Raw genomic sequence first — 18,250 nt, 5'->3', positions numbered from 1 at the left:
ACTACTATGCTATGTGCCAAATTTCATGACAATTGTTGAGTCTGTAGAGTATGTACTAAGTGGTAGATATCTGAAACTGGATAACTTTCAGATGCCTTTTATATAAGTAGGTGTGCATATAGTAATAGCAAAAAGCTATAGGTACATATATTTCTATGTAAAAGAATTACAGTAAACATGAACAATTTCTTTTGAAGCTACATACTAAATATATTGTAAATATTTCTATTACACATCATTATTAACATTTATCCCCAAATTAGGTCCGATTTCCTCAGGGGCTAAGAGAATGGCTAGCAAACATATATTCATAGTTTTTAATTATGCTTATTACATAATTGTACATATATAATCAAAATAGTACAAACAACAACACATCATCATCATCAATTTATAAATTACAGTAGTGACGGTTTATATAACTTATGAAGATTTCCATCTATTTGCATAGATCTTTATTGTTTAATTGAGAATAGGCATTTGGAATGTAATTTGTATATTCCTACATGAATATTAATTATTTTGTAATATATTATACAGTAGTATTAAATATTACAATATATTATACAGGCATCTGTTATTGTTAACTGTTATTCTTAACCATATGTTATGACAGTATTCATGACACCTCTAGATAATATTTGTATTAAATTACCTAAATCAATGTCAACAGATAAATAGATCAGCATTATATTATTATACCATTACTGACTTACGCATGTTATTATACTTTTCTACTATCCCTGTATGTATACGCATAACTCTACTTTTATGTATACTTGTGTTGAGAGTGATGTTTAGGGTTCCTTCCAGACAGATAAAGCTAAGGCTATTTATTTTATTTATAATCCTTTATTGCACCAACATTAAAGCAGATATATTGAAAAATATAACAATGTATTAAAGAAAAAAAAAGGTACAGAAGGCGGTCTTATCGCTAACACAATCTCTTCCAGACAACTTTAGGAAAGATTGTACATATTACTAATAATACAGTAGGGATCACACGATTGGAAATAAGTAAACAAAATAATCATAAAAAATATGAAAATATATAAATACACTTATTTTGCTGATCGTACAGTCGTCCCATATTGATACATTTAATTTCGTATCTTATCTATCCTATTGATATGCGGTGTTGTGTTGCATTGTAATAAGACAATACATATTGTATAGTTTCAGATATACAAATTAAATGCCACCTAAAATCCCAAGTGTAAGATCTCATTTAGTCTGATAAACCTAGCTGGACGATGGTAGGTAGGTATAGAATGTCCATTGTTCGTTTGCTAATACAAAATTATTGGAATGTGTCAATATTCTGTTAAGGGAATATGTCTCTTACTGAATTGTAATAAGAACTCAGACTTAATATAGATATCTACTCAGGTACACGCATTGCAAGACGAATAATGATGTGACCACATAGGTATCTACTTACTTCATCGTGAGTCCGAGAACCCGTCAACTTTGTGAAATAACTGGAACTTAATATTAGATGTAAGCATTAAAGTACCTACTAGTTGTGCCTTGCACTTCTCTAATTTACAAAAGTGGCGGTCCCCACAGTTCCCGAGTATTCCCGACCTCCGCATCCTACTTTATCGTCCGTTCCCGCTTTTTTTATTCTGATATATAGCTATTCTTTTTCGTATATCATTTCTTGTCTTTCGACAATAAAAAAACGTTTATTCTTGTGGGATATTATAGCGTCGTATGAAGGTCAATTTTATATTATGTTTTACCTACGATATACTATGACTTACCGATTCATAAGTTCTCATAAGAGAACTCGCCAAAAGCTAGAATGTTCTATTTAAAATCAATCTGTAAATATTACTTACTAACTTAGCTCAACTTTCACGTTTGTTAATGACAAACGCGAATGATCGTTGAAAGGGATTGTTGAATTATGAATGTGGTAGAATCTATGCAAGTAATTGGAGAGCAAGGACAAATACAGATGTCGCTCATGGTTTGTCTTCTACTATATAATAATAAATAAATATATATATATAATAAAGCAAAAAGCAGGACTACAATATGTTGATATTGTAGTCCTGCTTTCTGCTTTATTCGAGGCACAGATAAATATAGATTTTGGCTGAATGTTGGACCTACCTGTGCCAATAACGCTGGCATCTGTGAAATATAGGGGATGTATTCGTTAGGGACGGGTCTAATTGATTTAATCTCCAAGCGAACTTGTGAATAAATCATAACGGAATTTATCACGCGGTGTTTATATAGTAGAACCGCGTGAAGATCTAGTCTAATATGGGACATTGTTAAAACTCCCCTTGTTCAAATATCTGTTGTAGAATAAAACCAAATCTGCCGTTTTCCCTATAAAATGACATGGTGTTATCACCATTGTAACTAAAAATTTAATATATAATAGTTTAGATTTTGAATATTTCACGTACATAGAATAAGAAAATCAGTACAATATACTTGTTTGTACCTACTAACTTCTGTTCCCTCATTCCGATAGATATTTGGTCAATACTTTCTTGGCTGATCCATTTCATAACAGACGGCTACCGTCCGCTAACATTTTAGTAAACAAAGCCACCATTTGCATAGCAGTACATTGTGCACTTGTTTAAAGAGGCCTTAAGCGACCGTTTTGAGAAAACCTGCCTTCGTTTTAGAAATTAGCATGCTGTGTGCCATTACAATTCGGTGTTGTAGTCAGTGCCTCCGTACTTTATACGAAGCAGTTTTGTGATCTTATGTGCGTGAGACGCGCCAACGCCGCACGCCTACGAGAAGCCTTCAGTATTTAATTTAAATAAAATTATACCTTTTCTAATAAAACTTAATATGCAAATACAGTGATTAAATATAAGTGTCTATACATAGATTAATAATTAACTAGAAAAAATTGATGATTCATATGAAAGATGGCTACAGTAACGTCCTTATAAAACTGCATTTTTTAAATGCAAACCGTGCCTAAGATTGTGGATGACTAACGTGATTGGTATGTGCGACGGCTCGAATATGAAATTGGATAACTTCGGATTTGAGAGGTTGCAGGTTCGTATGTGTAATATGATATTTACATAGGTATTTATTTACTAAGATTTTTTGTGAGAAGTTGTTTGTCTATGACGACGAAGATGATGTTTAATAGGTAAGTACGTGCCTAAGTACCTACTTTACTGACATTCCGAATAAACACTACCAAAATTCTTCCGGTTAGCACGCAATATTTTTATGAAATATGTAGATGTAAAAAAGTAAGAGTAAATAATATGTATAAAACGTATATAGCAAACCAGCTGTTTTTGTCTGTCTTGAGTCGTTTATATCTTTTAAACCATGAAACAAATTTCGATACGATTTCCTGTATCATTTCGGGCATTTCTTCTGTAAGAGTTGTACATACCTATATATAATTAATGTGTGTTTATACGACTTCCGTTATATTTTACACCCTTACGGAAGACGGCATAAATCATATTCGCCAATTCTGCGCCGATTGTTATGATTCTTACTCCAATATTGATTGGCTAAAAAGGTTTACACCCCCTTGATCCCATTATATAATACCAAAAACGCCGCAATAGAACGTGGTTTTTTTAAGATTATATACAAATTATAGCTAATGTTTATATTAGTAGGTATGTGATTTTTTTTCACAGCTATTTATTAATTTATTACGAGCTTATAACTTTAGATCGCGTAAATTATTTATAATGATCCTAAACTAGAAATCTATTGGGAAAGAGCAAAACTGGCTAATAAATTTTGCTTAAATCATTGGGAGTGCCTTGATTGCGTGAGAATGCACCGTAGAATGGTAGAATTATTCTATTCCATTATAGGTCATCGGTTAATGTACTCGTATTTCGATATATAGCTAGACATATTCGCACTTGGGTCAATAGTTAAGTATCTTACAATTAAGTTACAGTGTTTTTGTGGCAGATACAGATTTATAGGCGACTAGGTAATGCAGGCGACTGTACAAATCGAAGAGGTCCTAACCGAAACGTTGTAATTTTTTTTCAACTCATACAACTGTCGTCCCTAAATAAGTTTGAATTGACGGTTATCTAGCGGTTGCTAAACATACATTTTGTAACAGACTATATAAACTACTTAGATCTCGTAGCACTATCCGTGTGATTTAAAAATATACATTGTGCTAATTTCAAATTTCATCCGTCCAGCCGTTTATGTGTAATTAGGTAAAAAAATCTAAACATACAACTTTCACATTTATAATATGTTTTATATGTAAAAAATGTGAAAATCATAGGGATTATTTTGCCTACATTCGTTTATAATCTACCTAATCTAATAATCCTAGTCTGGAATTAACTAAGAACTGTGTCAAAAGAAAATGGTAGGACATGTGTGATTAATGTATAAATAGGAATGAAATGAAATAAATACTTCAGTATGAAAACTTACATACATTATATAATTGTTGTTGTTGATTCAAACAAAACAGCAGAAAGATAAAAGAATAGTCCATTGCCAATCGTCTACCCTTTCCATTTATAACATTAGAACTATTATTAATTAAATGTTCTTTTCTTTTCAGACATCAGAGCGCAATGCCGGCTGGGAGACTCATCGGGTGCGACTCAACCGCGTTCCAGGTTATGGGTTTGGTATCGCTGTGTCGGGGGGGAGGGACAACCCACACTTTGCGAGCGGTGACCCCTCCATCGCAGTATCAGACGTGCTTCGTGGTGGACCCGCCGAGGATAAATTGCAGTGAGTAAATCTGTAGACTAAAAACTCTTTAGGTAATCACATCCATAGTTGCCCAACCAAATTCTTTCCAGGGGCTAAATCCTTATCCTCCTTCGTCACACATGATTGTATTCTTACCCTTTCATTCATCAATAGTACTCTTTACTCATTTACACAAGCATATTTTGTTTTCTTTTATTTCACACGAGTTTACTGGAACTCGATATGGTGGTAAAGCTTGCACAATGTAAACTACATGAAGAGCAGCACATTAATTTGATTTTAATATACTGGATTTTATTATGGTACTAACTAGCTTACTATTTACTTACTTATTTCAATCAATCTTTTTGACGTCTTTTCAAATTACATAAAAGTTTTGTTAAAATCCATTTAGTAGTGTTTGCGTGAAAGAGTAACAATCTCTAAAACATCTATCCATTCGTCCATACTTACAAACTTTACCATTTATAACATTAGTATAGATTGAATACACCTAACATGACATTTTAGTCCTTCAGAAAGGCAATGGCTGCGAAAAGTTACCACTTACCATCATCAGATAGACCGTCAGATTTTTGTAATTCCGCCTACATTAAGATAATAAATATAAAATTTGACTGCCTCAAATTTAATTTAGATAGTATTCATGAGTATGATTGTTTGTCTGGGTGTTTTCTACATATGTATATTACAAAAATGTAAATATACATTATGTCCATTTATATCAGTAATCTAGTACATTTATACATGGAACAGATGGCTTGTTAGTTGTCACATTTATTTATTATTTGTAATATTAAATATTTTACCATAGTTTTGTCGTAATAAATTATTGGGCTAAAAATTCCTTTCAATCAATTTATATATTTTTTTGTTGCAGAGTAAACGACAGGATAGCCTCCGTCAACGGTGTACCATTAGAGAACGTTGAGTATGCACGCGCGGTACAGGTGCTGAGGGATTCAGGAGCGACAGTCTCGTTGGTGGTACGGAGGCGGGCTCCTGCACCGCCTTCCACCTCATCCACAGCCGTTAAACTGGCATTGACTAGGAACGGAAAGAAAGAAGGCAAGTCTACTTTATGTATGGATTAGAATAGAAATAATCTTTAATAAATAAACTTAAAATAAGCATCTTTGAACGGTCATATTTTTTTATTCTACCACTCATGTGGAACGCATATTCGTCACAAGAATGAGCAAGAAGCTTGTTTGTTGAAATAAATGTTTGCATTACATTTTTAAGATTTTGTTTGAATACAAACTGTCAAATAAGTTTACAAGTAAATAAATAGTTATTTCAATAACAAAATAAATGCTAGTCATCAGACTTGTTTGAGCAGATCACTCCCAACAAGCAGCATTCATTCAATACTAATAAATTGTAGATTATCTTCTGAGTACGTAGATTTATATTAGGACTGAGATTTGTTTTAAGGTCTAAGACATTTGGCTTGATTCATAAATATTAAGTTAAGGAAACGGACGGCTATGCGTTCTGTTTATATATTTCTGTTAGTATGGATGATGAACATAAAGTTAGAAGGCTTATTATGGACACTTGGAAGAATATACCAAATATTATTTTTATTTACTCAACTGTATTGCGAATATTTTTGTATCTGTATACGTTTGTTGGTGTATAATTACTTGATTCTATAACCTTACTCATTTATTTTGTTCACATTCATTCTTTTGTTATTTCTATCTTTAAGTATATGCTCTAGTCTTCGAAAGCAACTCTAAGAAGTGTCTTCAAGTTGATTATAACTGAAAACTTACCATAGCTAGGAAAGAAACAATTAGGTACACCACATATTCATTTATAAAACGACCACAGATTAAATTTATTTAATAATTACTTTGTAAAACATATTTCAGACTTTGGCATAGTCCTAGGATGCAAGCTGTATGTCAAAGAGCTGACGCTCAGAGCGCGGGAACAAGTAAATCAAGCGGGGCAGAGTCTCTGCGAGGGTGACGTGGTGACACGAATAAACAACACCGCTGTTACTGACGCGATGACCCTGAAAGAAGCAAGGAAACTGATAGAATCCTGCAAGGACCGCTTGAATTTAGTCGTCTCCAGGGAGCTGGTCAGAGAGGAGACCGTTACCAACGGGAACTTTCAGAATAATTATAACAGTTTAGGTAAGCTCATAATGGCGGTGCCAACTTTTTTCTTTTTATTTTGGCAAAAGATATTCATTACATAAGATTCAAAATTTAAAAAATAATAGAAACTCCATTTTTACAATAATTATTGAGTGCCGAAAAATGTAACTTTTTCAATTATAACTTTTATAAAATATTAATTGTTCTGTGGTAGAAAAAGCGTTTACATTTTTCCCGGTCAAAATCGTCACAGATTATAAATATTCTCGCGGCCGCTCAACATAATGTGTATGTGTATCTAAATATTACTATTAATATTAACATTATATTATAAATCGGGCCTGAGGTAGACTGTAAAGGGTTTTCTGGGTATCTCAGTTTGACCTGTTTTAACCGCCAAGCAGCTAGCTTTAAAAGTTTTATTTCAATTTAATCGCACCCGATTTAATAGTAAAATTACAGGAGGCATAAAATTTTAGTATTCTGGATCGGCAATGAATCACGGGTATTGCATGATAACGTGATGTTCAGTTATGTAGATGACGGTTTCCACTTCAACCTAAGTGGTCTCGGATAGAGCGGTTTCAGAGGGTCTTTCTCTCGCGTTTAATTAAGATTTCTTAAGGGTCGGCAACTCGCATGTGACTCCCCTGGTGTCTCAGGCGTCCGTAGGCTACGGTAACCGTTTACCATAATAATCTCAGGACTCATTAAGCTAACTAAAGCTTGTACGTTATGGATACTAGATAACTGATACAAAAACATAGATATTTTCTTTTCGTAAATACATACATATTATACATAGAAAACACCCAGACCGATACAAACAATCATACTCATGAATACAAATGTTTGTGCCGTGCGAGGAATCGAACCATCGGTAGTAAGGTGTGTGGAAAGAAGGTGTGCTAAACCGCTGGACCACCGAGGCCTTTATTAGATGGGTTCTATGCTTGTGTGCCACCATCGTGGTATATATATTTTTATAATACATTCTTTTTAATTAAACGTATATTAACAGAGGCCGGTTCACACAACGTGTACAGCAGCGGTACGGAACCGTTGTCATCTGCGTATTCTAGTAGCGGTCAGAACCTTTACGTAGCGGCCCCGGTGCGGACCGAACGCCGCGCCGCGCCCGACATAGATCAGCCACCAAGACCGCCACCGCCACGAACCGAAGGTGATGAATAACATCATTTCAACTTATCCATCATAATTATTATTCACTGGTCAATATAGATATTCTTTATCATTATCTTTCTATTATTCTACACCATTTCGGGTTGTTTTTAATGTGTGTTTAATGTTTTATTAATTTAAGTCTTATTATGAGGAAGTCTTATACAATATTAAACAATTAGTGAATGGTTAAATATTGTATTTTTTATTCCCCTATTTGGAGGTCTGTAACGCTTTACTATACAACTAGTATAGTAAAGCGTTACTAACTTCCTTGTGTATACACACTAGGAAGAAATTGATATACACCAATATTATAGTATAAGGATCCAATTTTATTTAGGGTATACAACACTTCACCGTGAGGTAGCATAGTGATATGTATGTAATATACAAGAACTCCTTTTTTTAATGTGAACTGAGAACTGTCAAAGGTTTCTTTGACTACGTATACATTTTTTTTAATTATTAAATATAATTTTAAAAAGTGTATACGTAATAATGCGCTAGTATGTAGGAAGTATGTAGGTAGAAGCTTTACGACTATCCTTGTGCATTAGTAAGAAATTGATGTACAATAATATTGTACTCTAGCGCACAAATTTGACGCAGACAAAGGTGCGTGGATCAGCTATAGTTCGTTATATAATACAGAATAATATCTTAAGAAATACATTAAAACAATACATATTGAATTAGAAACAGTCTATCTCCGCTATATAAAATGCTAATCCTAATGATAGATATTGTATTTCCAGATTATTACAGTAGTAGAAGACAATTATACGAAGATGAAGGAATGAATAGTCAAAGAAGTAAACCACCGTATGTATATAATATTTCGCTTAATAATAAACTAATTAACACAAAAATGACAAAGTTTTAGTTTTGAAGTTATTTTTTTAAGTATAAAAAGACACCTGAAACCAACTGTTTAATAGCAAAAGTTGGTATATTTGAAAATACTTTCGGCTTTCAAACTTTTGTTAACTACAAAATGTTTCCGTTTTTGATCACAATTGCAAACAATTGATAATTCTATTTTTTTTTAATATATCTTCTATCTTCTATCTACCTTCTCAATTTAGGAATGAACCAAGGCTGATCAGCTTCCAGAAAGAAGGTTCCGTAGGTCTGCGATTGTGTGGTGGAAATCGATCTGGGGTTTTTGTGTCCGGAGTACAGCCCACCAGTCCTGCTGCAATGCAAGGGTTGCAACCTGCTGACAAAATATTAAAAGTAAGCCAGTCCTGATATAATAAATGTATATAGTTAAATTATAAAGTAATGTAGGTATGTGTTGCGCTATTTAGATTAATTATTTGTTCCAAATATGGCTCCTTAACTAAATTTCACCAACTACTGCAACAAATTTTATACCTACATAAACACTTTTATTATTCAACAATATTGCTATTGTTATTTGAGTGTTATATGATATAAGAAGAGAGGGAGAGAGAGGGTTAAAATTTGAAAGTCTAACTATTATCCTTCGTTTATTTTATTATTTCAGCCAACTTTACTTTTCAATATATATTTATTTAAGTTAAAGGATAGCCTAGTCTTTTACATATTTTTTTGTTAAGATCCTGAGATGAGATGTTTGTTAGTTGTAACAAACAGACACGCTTTTGCATTTGTAATATTCTTATGTAATATTAGTATTTATTATTACTTAGGCACAATATTTAATGTTTTCTTTTAATAAATATCAGTATGTATAATGTTCCTTCCTTAGTATTGCTTAAATTATTATTTCTCTTGTCTTTTGTAGGTGAACGATATGGAAATGAAGGGAGTAACCCGCGAGGAAGCCGTCTTATTCCTATTAAGTCTTCAGGAGCGCATTGACTTAATCGTTCAGCACTCGCCAGACGAATATAATGCAGTTGCTAGTGGGCAGATGGGTAAGAATATTACCAATTATTATGATAAATAGAATTATACATTCAGGAACATTATCCTAAATGGGGTTAATCAGAGGGTAATCAAAATTAGTACTGGCTGTAATACTTGGGTATCTTTATATTGTGATGACAGGATCGGTGGTGAGAGTAAACACACACACAGTAGGGTTGGAATTTGTGTATTTTGATTCTTACATATTCATACTTTAACTTGTAGTAGTTATTAGGACTATATATATTAAGCGCTAGGTGAATTGCGTGAACCAAGCTAAAGAGACTTATCTAACGTACGCATTACACTGCGTACTAAAAATACAAATATTATATCACGATACCTTTCCATTTTGGTTTCATATATGTTATGTGTGTGTATATATATGTTAATCATGATTTCTGAACTCATCTAATTCGATATGTTTCCGAACGTCAAAATCCTGTAACCTATAGATATTTGTTACTTGTTTGAGAGTATTTTACTACATACTATTATAAATGCGATAGTTTGTAATTATGGATGGATAGATGGATGGATGGAAGTTTCTTTTGATGAAAACTCTTTCACGCAAAAACTACTACGTGCGTAATAAAATGATCCAAAAAAATTATTATCGTTTCGTATCATTTAAAATAACACTGAAATAGTCACAAATAGTGACAATATAATAGAAATGGAAACCAACTGACGGCCCACCCAATGGTGGTACGATATAACAGTTGCCTATATACACGAACAGCACTACGGACAAAACGTTAAGTGCCGACACATGCGTTAGCATTCCTGAGTAAAAACTACGATGTAATGACTATAATTTCACATTGTAATTTCACGTCAACCTAAACATGTCTTACAAAACAAGCTGCCTGGCTTGGCGGGTAAATTAGTGATACTAAAGTAAAGACAACTTTTTTTTAAGGATATCCCGGTACATAGTATCATTGGAATTTCTTATGTATTTATATATTTTGATTTGCAGCAGGCGACTCTTTCCACATAAAGACTCATTTTCATTACACGGAACCGACGGATAACGAGATGTCGTTCCGGTGCGGCGATGTGTTCCACGTGGTGGATACGTTACATAATGGAACTGTTGGAGCATGGCAGGTCTTCAGGATAGGTTAGTATAGATTTATGTCTTAATACAGGTCTGTCCACACTTTACTTGGGATGAACAATATACATAAAATAATTCCTAAAATATATGTATCTTGAGTATGTATGTATAATATACAAGAATTTGTCTAAATAGGTTAAATAGTTTCGGAGATTACTTCACATACATACAAACTGACAATAGTCAACTCAGTTTTTCTAATAGCAACTTTATCAAGTTATTTAGCACTGTCTACTTGAAATACATATATGCATATGTTACTCGCCTATATGAAGCTTTCTATAAATGAAATAAGGTTTAAAATCGAACGTCTATATTTTGAATTTATTCATTTTCTATTTTTAATAATTACTTGTAGTTAATTTACTCTTAAGTTGAGTTTAAACTGTGATATAGTAGAGATTCCGTCGAATTTTGTATATTAATTGATCTAAATTAAATTTAAATTATAACAATTTAAATTGACGGTCACACTTTATAGTGGCCAAATATAAGTATTATCTGCAATAATGATCTAAAATTTAATATATACAGGTCGTAACAATCAAGAGGTACAAAAAGGCACGATACCAAACAAGGCTCGCGCGGAAGAGCTGGCGACGGCGCAGTTCAACGCTACCAAGAAAGAAATGTCGGGCAACGACGGGAAACATAACTTCTTCAGGCGGCGCCGCTCCACGCACAGACGCAGCAAGAGTCTTGGCAAGGTACTCAAATAAAATCTAAATTTAAATAGTTTTATTATACTACTATGGATGGCAAATAGAGATACGTTGTAAACCGTTATGGTAGCCTATGAACGCCTGAGACCACGGTCACAAATAAAATCATAATTCGAACAGTTTTTTTGTATACTACGATGGTGGCAAACAAGCATATGGCCCATCTAATGGTAAACGGTTGACGTAGCCTATGACACCAGTCTATGAACGCCTGAGACACCAATTATAATTGCTTTTTAGTGCGTTTATGAATGTTTCTTATAAATTTAGTTACTTATACTTTACTACTAGTACTTTATAATAGTGTAATATGTAGTGGCTTTATAAATGCTTCGTATTTTTTATGTTTATTTACATTATGTACTTCATATGGGTGTCTATGTCTAACATTAAATGAAAATCCCGTGCACGAACAACTATTGCCATGCAGGTTTATCATTTAATTAATAGTTTAATAGGCTTTTCTCAATAAATATGCTAACATAAGTTTAAAAACATACAGACAAACAGAAAATTTTAACTATATATAAAAACAGGAACACTGGGACGAGGTGGTGTTATCGGACAGCATCAGCAAGTTCCCCGCGTACGAGCGTGTGGTATTGAAACAGCCGGGGTTCGTGCGGCCCGTCATAGTACTAGGCGCAGTGGCTGATGTCGCTCGCGAACGGCTGCTTGCTGAAAGTCCGGATAAATTCGGCTCGCCCAGTAAGTATTTTTGTACTACGATGGTGGCAAACATGCGTACGATCCATCTTTTTTTTTTATACTACAATGGTGGCAAACATGCTCACGACTCACTTTTTTTTCTTTTTATACCACGATGGTGGCAAACAAGCTTACAGCCTATTTGATGGTAAATTCAAATAAACTTATATAACAAATATATTTATTTGTTAAACTTACTGATACAATAAATAGTACAATTATTTCACCTGTATACTCACTACCTACAATAATAAATGTAATACATTAAACAATAAATTAAGTAGCTACACATCATCACGTCATATATAATGCTACAGTGGTGAGGATATCCATCGACCTACATCATAAACAAAAGTCAATACTGCTTGAAACGGATTTTAATACAGTTTTCGTCAATACATAGAGTTATTAATGGGGAAGGTTTACATGTTTGATACATGCATTTTATAAGCAAAGCCAAGAAATCTAAAGATCTGTAATGAATCCGTGCGAACCTGTGGCGGTTCACTAATGTTTTATAAGAATAAATTAATTAAATTATACTTTTAGATTGTACAAAATATGTTTTTGTTTTTAGAAATGGACAACTCTTTAGAAGACAGCAAAAACAAATCTGCCGGTATCATACGACTATCGAGCATCAGAACAATTATGGAGAGGGGTAAACACGCCCTCCTCGACATCACCCCAAATGCTGTGGACAGATTAAACTACGCCCAGTTCTACCCCATTGTGATATTTCTAAAGGCTGATAACAAACATATTATTAAACAATTAAGAGCTGGCCTGCCAAAGTAAGTTCATGTAAATTATTTGCCTACTTTATTAACGGTTCAAAATAAGTAATATTTATTTTTCATATATATATAAGAAAAATCAGACTTATATTATTTTAAAATAGATATTAATAATAAAAATGTCCTCAAAAATTGTAGCATTTTCTGAAATACAATTAATGTACCCATGACAATTATTCCAATTGATATAGTCAAATCGGAAGTAAAAAGAGAAAAAAAACTTAATTGAATTAATAACCTTCTTCATTTTGAAGTTAGGTAAAAAAACTACTACTAAGGTAGTGGATTCTTATTAAGATATAAAGAAAATGGTATCTTACACGTACATATCTACATTTATTATATACTAGCTGCACCCGCGACTTCGTCCGCGTAAAATAGTGACCTTGAGCAAATAATAAAAAATATATATTAATAATCTAACACAATAAAAAAGTTTCATCGTTCTAGCTTCAAAAATGAAATTTCCATACATAATTCCATACAATTCAATCAACAGCCAAAAACTATGTTTCAAACTACTATCTTTAAAATTTATTCCATACATATATATATCTCCCCTTTCATTATAACAAGTTTTTTGTTTTTTTTAATGCTACTTATATTAGTGTCATCATGTACCAATGATTCAAATTTGATTATGGCAGTCCTCTTATAACAGTCAAAAAATGGGTTTCAAGTTTCTAGCTTTAAAAAATGACAATACATGCATACAACATTTTAACTCCTCTTTTGACCCTTACAACCCATTTTCGTTAATTATATTTAATCAATACGCAATAAAATAAGATTGAAGCTTAAACTTTTAAAAAATTCCTCTTTCAGTCTCTTATAACCCTTTTTAGCATTAAAAAGTAACCTATGTCCTATTTCAAGATCTAGACTTTAAATTTCATTTAAATCAGTTCAGAAGTTGCTTTTAAGACAGACAGACAGAGTCACTTTCACTTTCATAATATTAGTAAGGTATTTATTAAATAAACTGACCCAAAAAAGCGTAAGAAAAAAGCTTCATCGTTCTAGCTTCAAATATGACGAATTTCCATAAAAACTTTTATCTGCTATTTTATTTTACCCCTTGAATGGTGACAATGTGATATTTACAAATTTAAATGTCATATTTATTTATATTTAATAAACAGTTTAAACATTTCTTTAAATTCTTTTGAAAATTGGTGGTCCAGTTGGCTAATAACATAATAAAATTTTGTTAAATCAAAATAATAGATGTGATATTCAGAAACTATCCCTCTACTTGCAACCAATCTCTGACTCTACAATGGAGAAACGCGTATTCCGAACCTGAATAGCTCGGATGGAACGGTAGATGTTGTTTCTTCCAAGGAAATGTTGTTCATATGTATTGACAACATTTTAAATATTATATGTTGTTTTATTCTTCAAAAATATGAATAATATGTTCTAACGCTCTTGTCCAAGAGCAGGGTCATCAGTTATAGGCTATACCAGAATTATATTTATGTATTTATAAAATAAAATTGCAGAGCAAACGTTTATTCATTTAAATTCATAAGGAGACAACGGATTGACAATAATCAGTTGCGCGCGCTTATACAAATGACATATATGTTTATTTATGACATATGAGCGTTAATAAGTCGCATATCTAGTACAATACTGGTGTAATTCAAAAATTAAAAATTTTTGAAAATAGGAATAACACAATTATAAAGTAGACTTTCCAAAATATCTAATTTTTTAGTTAAGCCATTATTATAATAAGTGTGTATTCAACCGCATAAAGATAACCTTGCATTGCCATTTTCAACCCCTTACAACCCTTTTTTCGCATTAAGAAGTAGCCTATGTCCTTCCTCGGCGTCTAGACTATATGGGTACCAAATTTCATTTAAATCAGTTCAGTAGTTTTGGCGTGAAAGCGAGACAGACAGACAGACAGACAGACAGACAGACAGACAGAGTTACTTTCGCATTTATAATATTAGTAAGGATATATATAGAGGTCATTATAACAAGTGTTGAGCTTTAGCAAACTGATTCAAATTTGCTTACAGCTCTTATAGTCATTTTTACAAGTGAGTTTAAGACAATAAGACGTACAATACAAGACTAATAAGTCAACAATGTATGTATATAAAACAATTTGTCTACAGATCTGCTCACAAATCCTCAAAGAAACTTCTCGAGCAGTGCCAACACATGGAGCGCGTGTGGGGTCACGTGTTCACGCACACGATAACTCTCAGCGAAGCCAATCAGAACACGTGGTTCACCAAACTGATGGAACTGGTACAAAGGACCCAGCAGCAACAGCTTTGGGTGTCGGAGACTAAGGTGAGTAATTGGCGGGCGATGTTGCACTTGGGGCAAAGCTTAGGTGGTGGTTTCGCAGAACAAAGAATTTTCTTTACCGTTTTACTATTAAAATATTGTGATTTACTCACTAGTAACTATTGGGAGGTTTCTGAAATTATATGTCGATGCAGCGTACTTGCTATTTATTATTATATTATATTTAGATCCTATGCGTGGGGACACGAAGGTGTTGCCATTAATATCGGGCCAAACTACAAATTATTTAAATGAGTTTTCTAAATTTATATGTTAAAGCTAACATTAGTAATATATAATGTATAAAGTGTATGTAAATAACATACACTTTAAACGTTTTTAATGATACCCTTTATTTACGATCAACTCTAAAAACAAAATTTTAATTGAAAAATTACGTTTCATTTTAGAAATTTGTAAAGACAAAAATACTTTTGACTGGTGTTTACAGCTTAAAATTTTATCGTATACAGAAGTATAGCTCGAGTAGCATAGAACAAAGAGTTCAGTATCCCTTATACAGAATATAAACTCTTTAAGTAAGTTATGTCTTTAGATACTCTCTTAAAATTTATTCAGGTAGACTTTGTATGAAGTCGTCTGCCTGCACACCTCAGTCTCATCTAATTCCTACGTTATGCAGATAACTTTAAAATGTATATTTCGATTGGAGTGTGAAATATGACAGTGAAATTACAGGGTACGAAGGAATGAAATATTAGTCGTCTGTAAATGCAACGTATGAGTAGTACTATAAATGTCACTTGGTGAAATGATGTCCGTCGTGTTGTTCCTATATGTATATAGGCGATGTTGCCACTTACCGACAGACAAGCCCCGTTAATGTCCATTTCATGACTAATACTTAGAATAATGTTAAGGTTGCATAATGGTTGACAATGCGCACGTGACACCCCTGGTCTTTTAATGCGTACATAGGTACGTACGGTACCGTTTACCATCAGATGGGCCGTATGCTTGTGTCCCAACGTCATAGTATAAAGATCTATACAGTTTGTGTATGATGTTTAATTTATTTTATATCTTTGTTCTGTGATCTAATAACATATTATATTATTTGAAAATTTTAAAAGGTTAATAAATAATTGTTTTTAAGTTCTATGTTAACATTGTTGTCTGTCAAAACAGTAAACGCATCATGCTTCGAGATGATCGCTTGGTAAAGGCAAATTGGTGCATTTGGTAAACTTATGTGCTATATAAATACTATTAGTATCTTCATTTTATAATCTGTATTAATGAAATATAGGTATTTGCTATAATTTTACATTTGAATACGGTAAACTCGAGAATATAATTTTGAGTATTCTGTATTCAAAAAATCCTTTTGTCTTTTAATTATATCAGATAAGAGAATACTTCTTTCTTTCTTAGAAGTTATAATGTATATATATAACTGTTTATTTAAACCTAGCCAATTAATTATACTTATCTATATATTTTTATATTTAAATAAATAAATTTCGTAAAATATCTTTTGAATACACTGATTTAAATTTTAGATATAAATATGATGTTAAATTAATTAAATATTTCTAACTTAAAAATTAAACAACTCATTTTGGAATACAGAATACTCAACCCGCGAAAAAGTTACATCTTACTTGTTTTTTAAGTAATTGAAGTTTATTTTACTTACCTATATGTCATTGCAATTATTTTACATAAAACATACATGTATTAACAAGTTCGTTTCTGTTCTGTCTTGTGGCGGTGTAGCACGTTGAACTGGTGTCGGACATTTACTTCCCCATCCCGCCGTCTCCATACCCCGCATTCTATCCCATCTCCTACCCTCTCAACTTCTACCCCCAATCCCCACAACGGCCCATACACTCACAGCCCATGCTTCCATCTAACTCTAACAAAAGCACGAAACGCCGCGATCAAGTTTACGATACTAACAGAAATCATCTAGTGCCATATTATTACTCTGAAACCATAGCACCTTGCATGCCTAACAATGTTTATAGTGTACCTAATACTTATTTAGCTAAGCATAGACACACCTTTGCTAGTTATTCATATGATGATAGGACTCAGGACGATAAGAGAAAGATGATAGGATATAGAGTAAGTCCTAAATCGCAGACTGGAATGAATAGTCCAGAGATTACACAAATATTTGCCAAGTGTAATGTTCCACAGCCTAATACATTCAGGCCATACAGTGTTCTAGAGACATCCACGAAATCCCCTATTCCAAATTTACAGAGACCCTCATCTGTTGTTCCTATAACAGAGCAATTTAGACCAGCATCAGTATTTTTCCAAAATGGTAACGAAATAAAAAAATCTAATGACGTACCTGAATGGAAGGCTCGTCTTCAGAAAGAGATGCCAAAGCCGCAAAATAAAGTTTTAGATAGGCCCTTGAGACAAATATGCAAAATACCTAATTGCAAATGTAACCTCAATTCTATGTCGGACACAGGACGTTCAAGCGAAGTACGGACTCTTCCAACAGGGTCTGAAAGATCGCTGAACAAAATAAAGAATCTATCTTTGCCGACTTTAAAATTAGAAGATATAGAAAAGAACGAAAAATGTGATAAATCCGGAGCAGAGAGAGATGTCGCGATTGTTATGAATAAACCTATATCTGAACAGCATTTAGGCTATGTTTAGGTTTGCAAATTATCAGTAATTATT

At 32.9% G+C, this 18,250-nt stretch overlaps 1 protein-coding gene across 6 annotated transcripts in view; it reads left to right on the top strand.

Annotated features, from left to right (window-relative positions):
- Positions 1-18,250, top strand: part of LOC131846519 (tight junction protein ZO-3-like) — a 105,364-nt gene that overhangs the window by 75,359 nt on the left and 11,755 nt on the right. For 5 of the 6 annotated variants that reach the window (XM_059195846.1, XM_059195845.1, XM_059195847.1 and 2 more), the window contains 12 exons: positions 4,562-4,737; positions 5,600-5,787; positions 6,600-6,869; positions 7,855-8,016; positions 8,774-8,840; positions 9,104-9,254; positions 9,790-9,922; positions 10,897-11,040; positions 11,572-11,744; positions 12,296-12,467; positions 13,045-13,261; positions 15,400-15,580. In XM_059195846.1, the coding sequence (XP_059051829.1) occupies positions 4,562-4,737; positions 5,600-5,787; positions 6,600-6,869; positions 7,855-8,016; positions 8,774-8,840; positions 9,104-9,254; positions 9,790-9,922; positions 10,897-11,040; positions 11,572-11,744; positions 12,296-12,467; positions 13,045-13,261; positions 15,400-15,580 (2,034 nt within the window). Of the gene's footprint in view, positions 1-2,789; positions 3,046-4,561; positions 4,738-5,599; positions 5,788-6,599; positions 6,870-7,854; positions 8,017-8,773; positions 8,841-9,103; positions 9,255-9,789; positions 9,923-10,896; positions 11,041-11,571; positions 11,745-12,295; positions 12,468-13,044; positions 13,262-15,399; positions 15,581-18,250 lie in introns of those variants that run through there. The other variant, XM_059195849.1, reaches the window with a different exon arrangement.

The sequence above is a fragment of the Achroia grisella genome, unplaced genomic scaffold (genome assembly GCF_030625045.1).
Source record: "Achroia grisella isolate CSIRO2021 unplaced genomic scaffold, CSIRO_AGI_Agris_v1 utg511, whole genome shotgun sequence".
NCBI classification, from domain to species: Eukaryota; Metazoa; Arthropoda; class Insecta; order Lepidoptera; family Pyralidae; genus Achroia; species Achroia grisella.
Note: the sequence above shows the minus strand (reverse complement) of the source record. Positions and strands in the feature narration are given on the sequence as shown.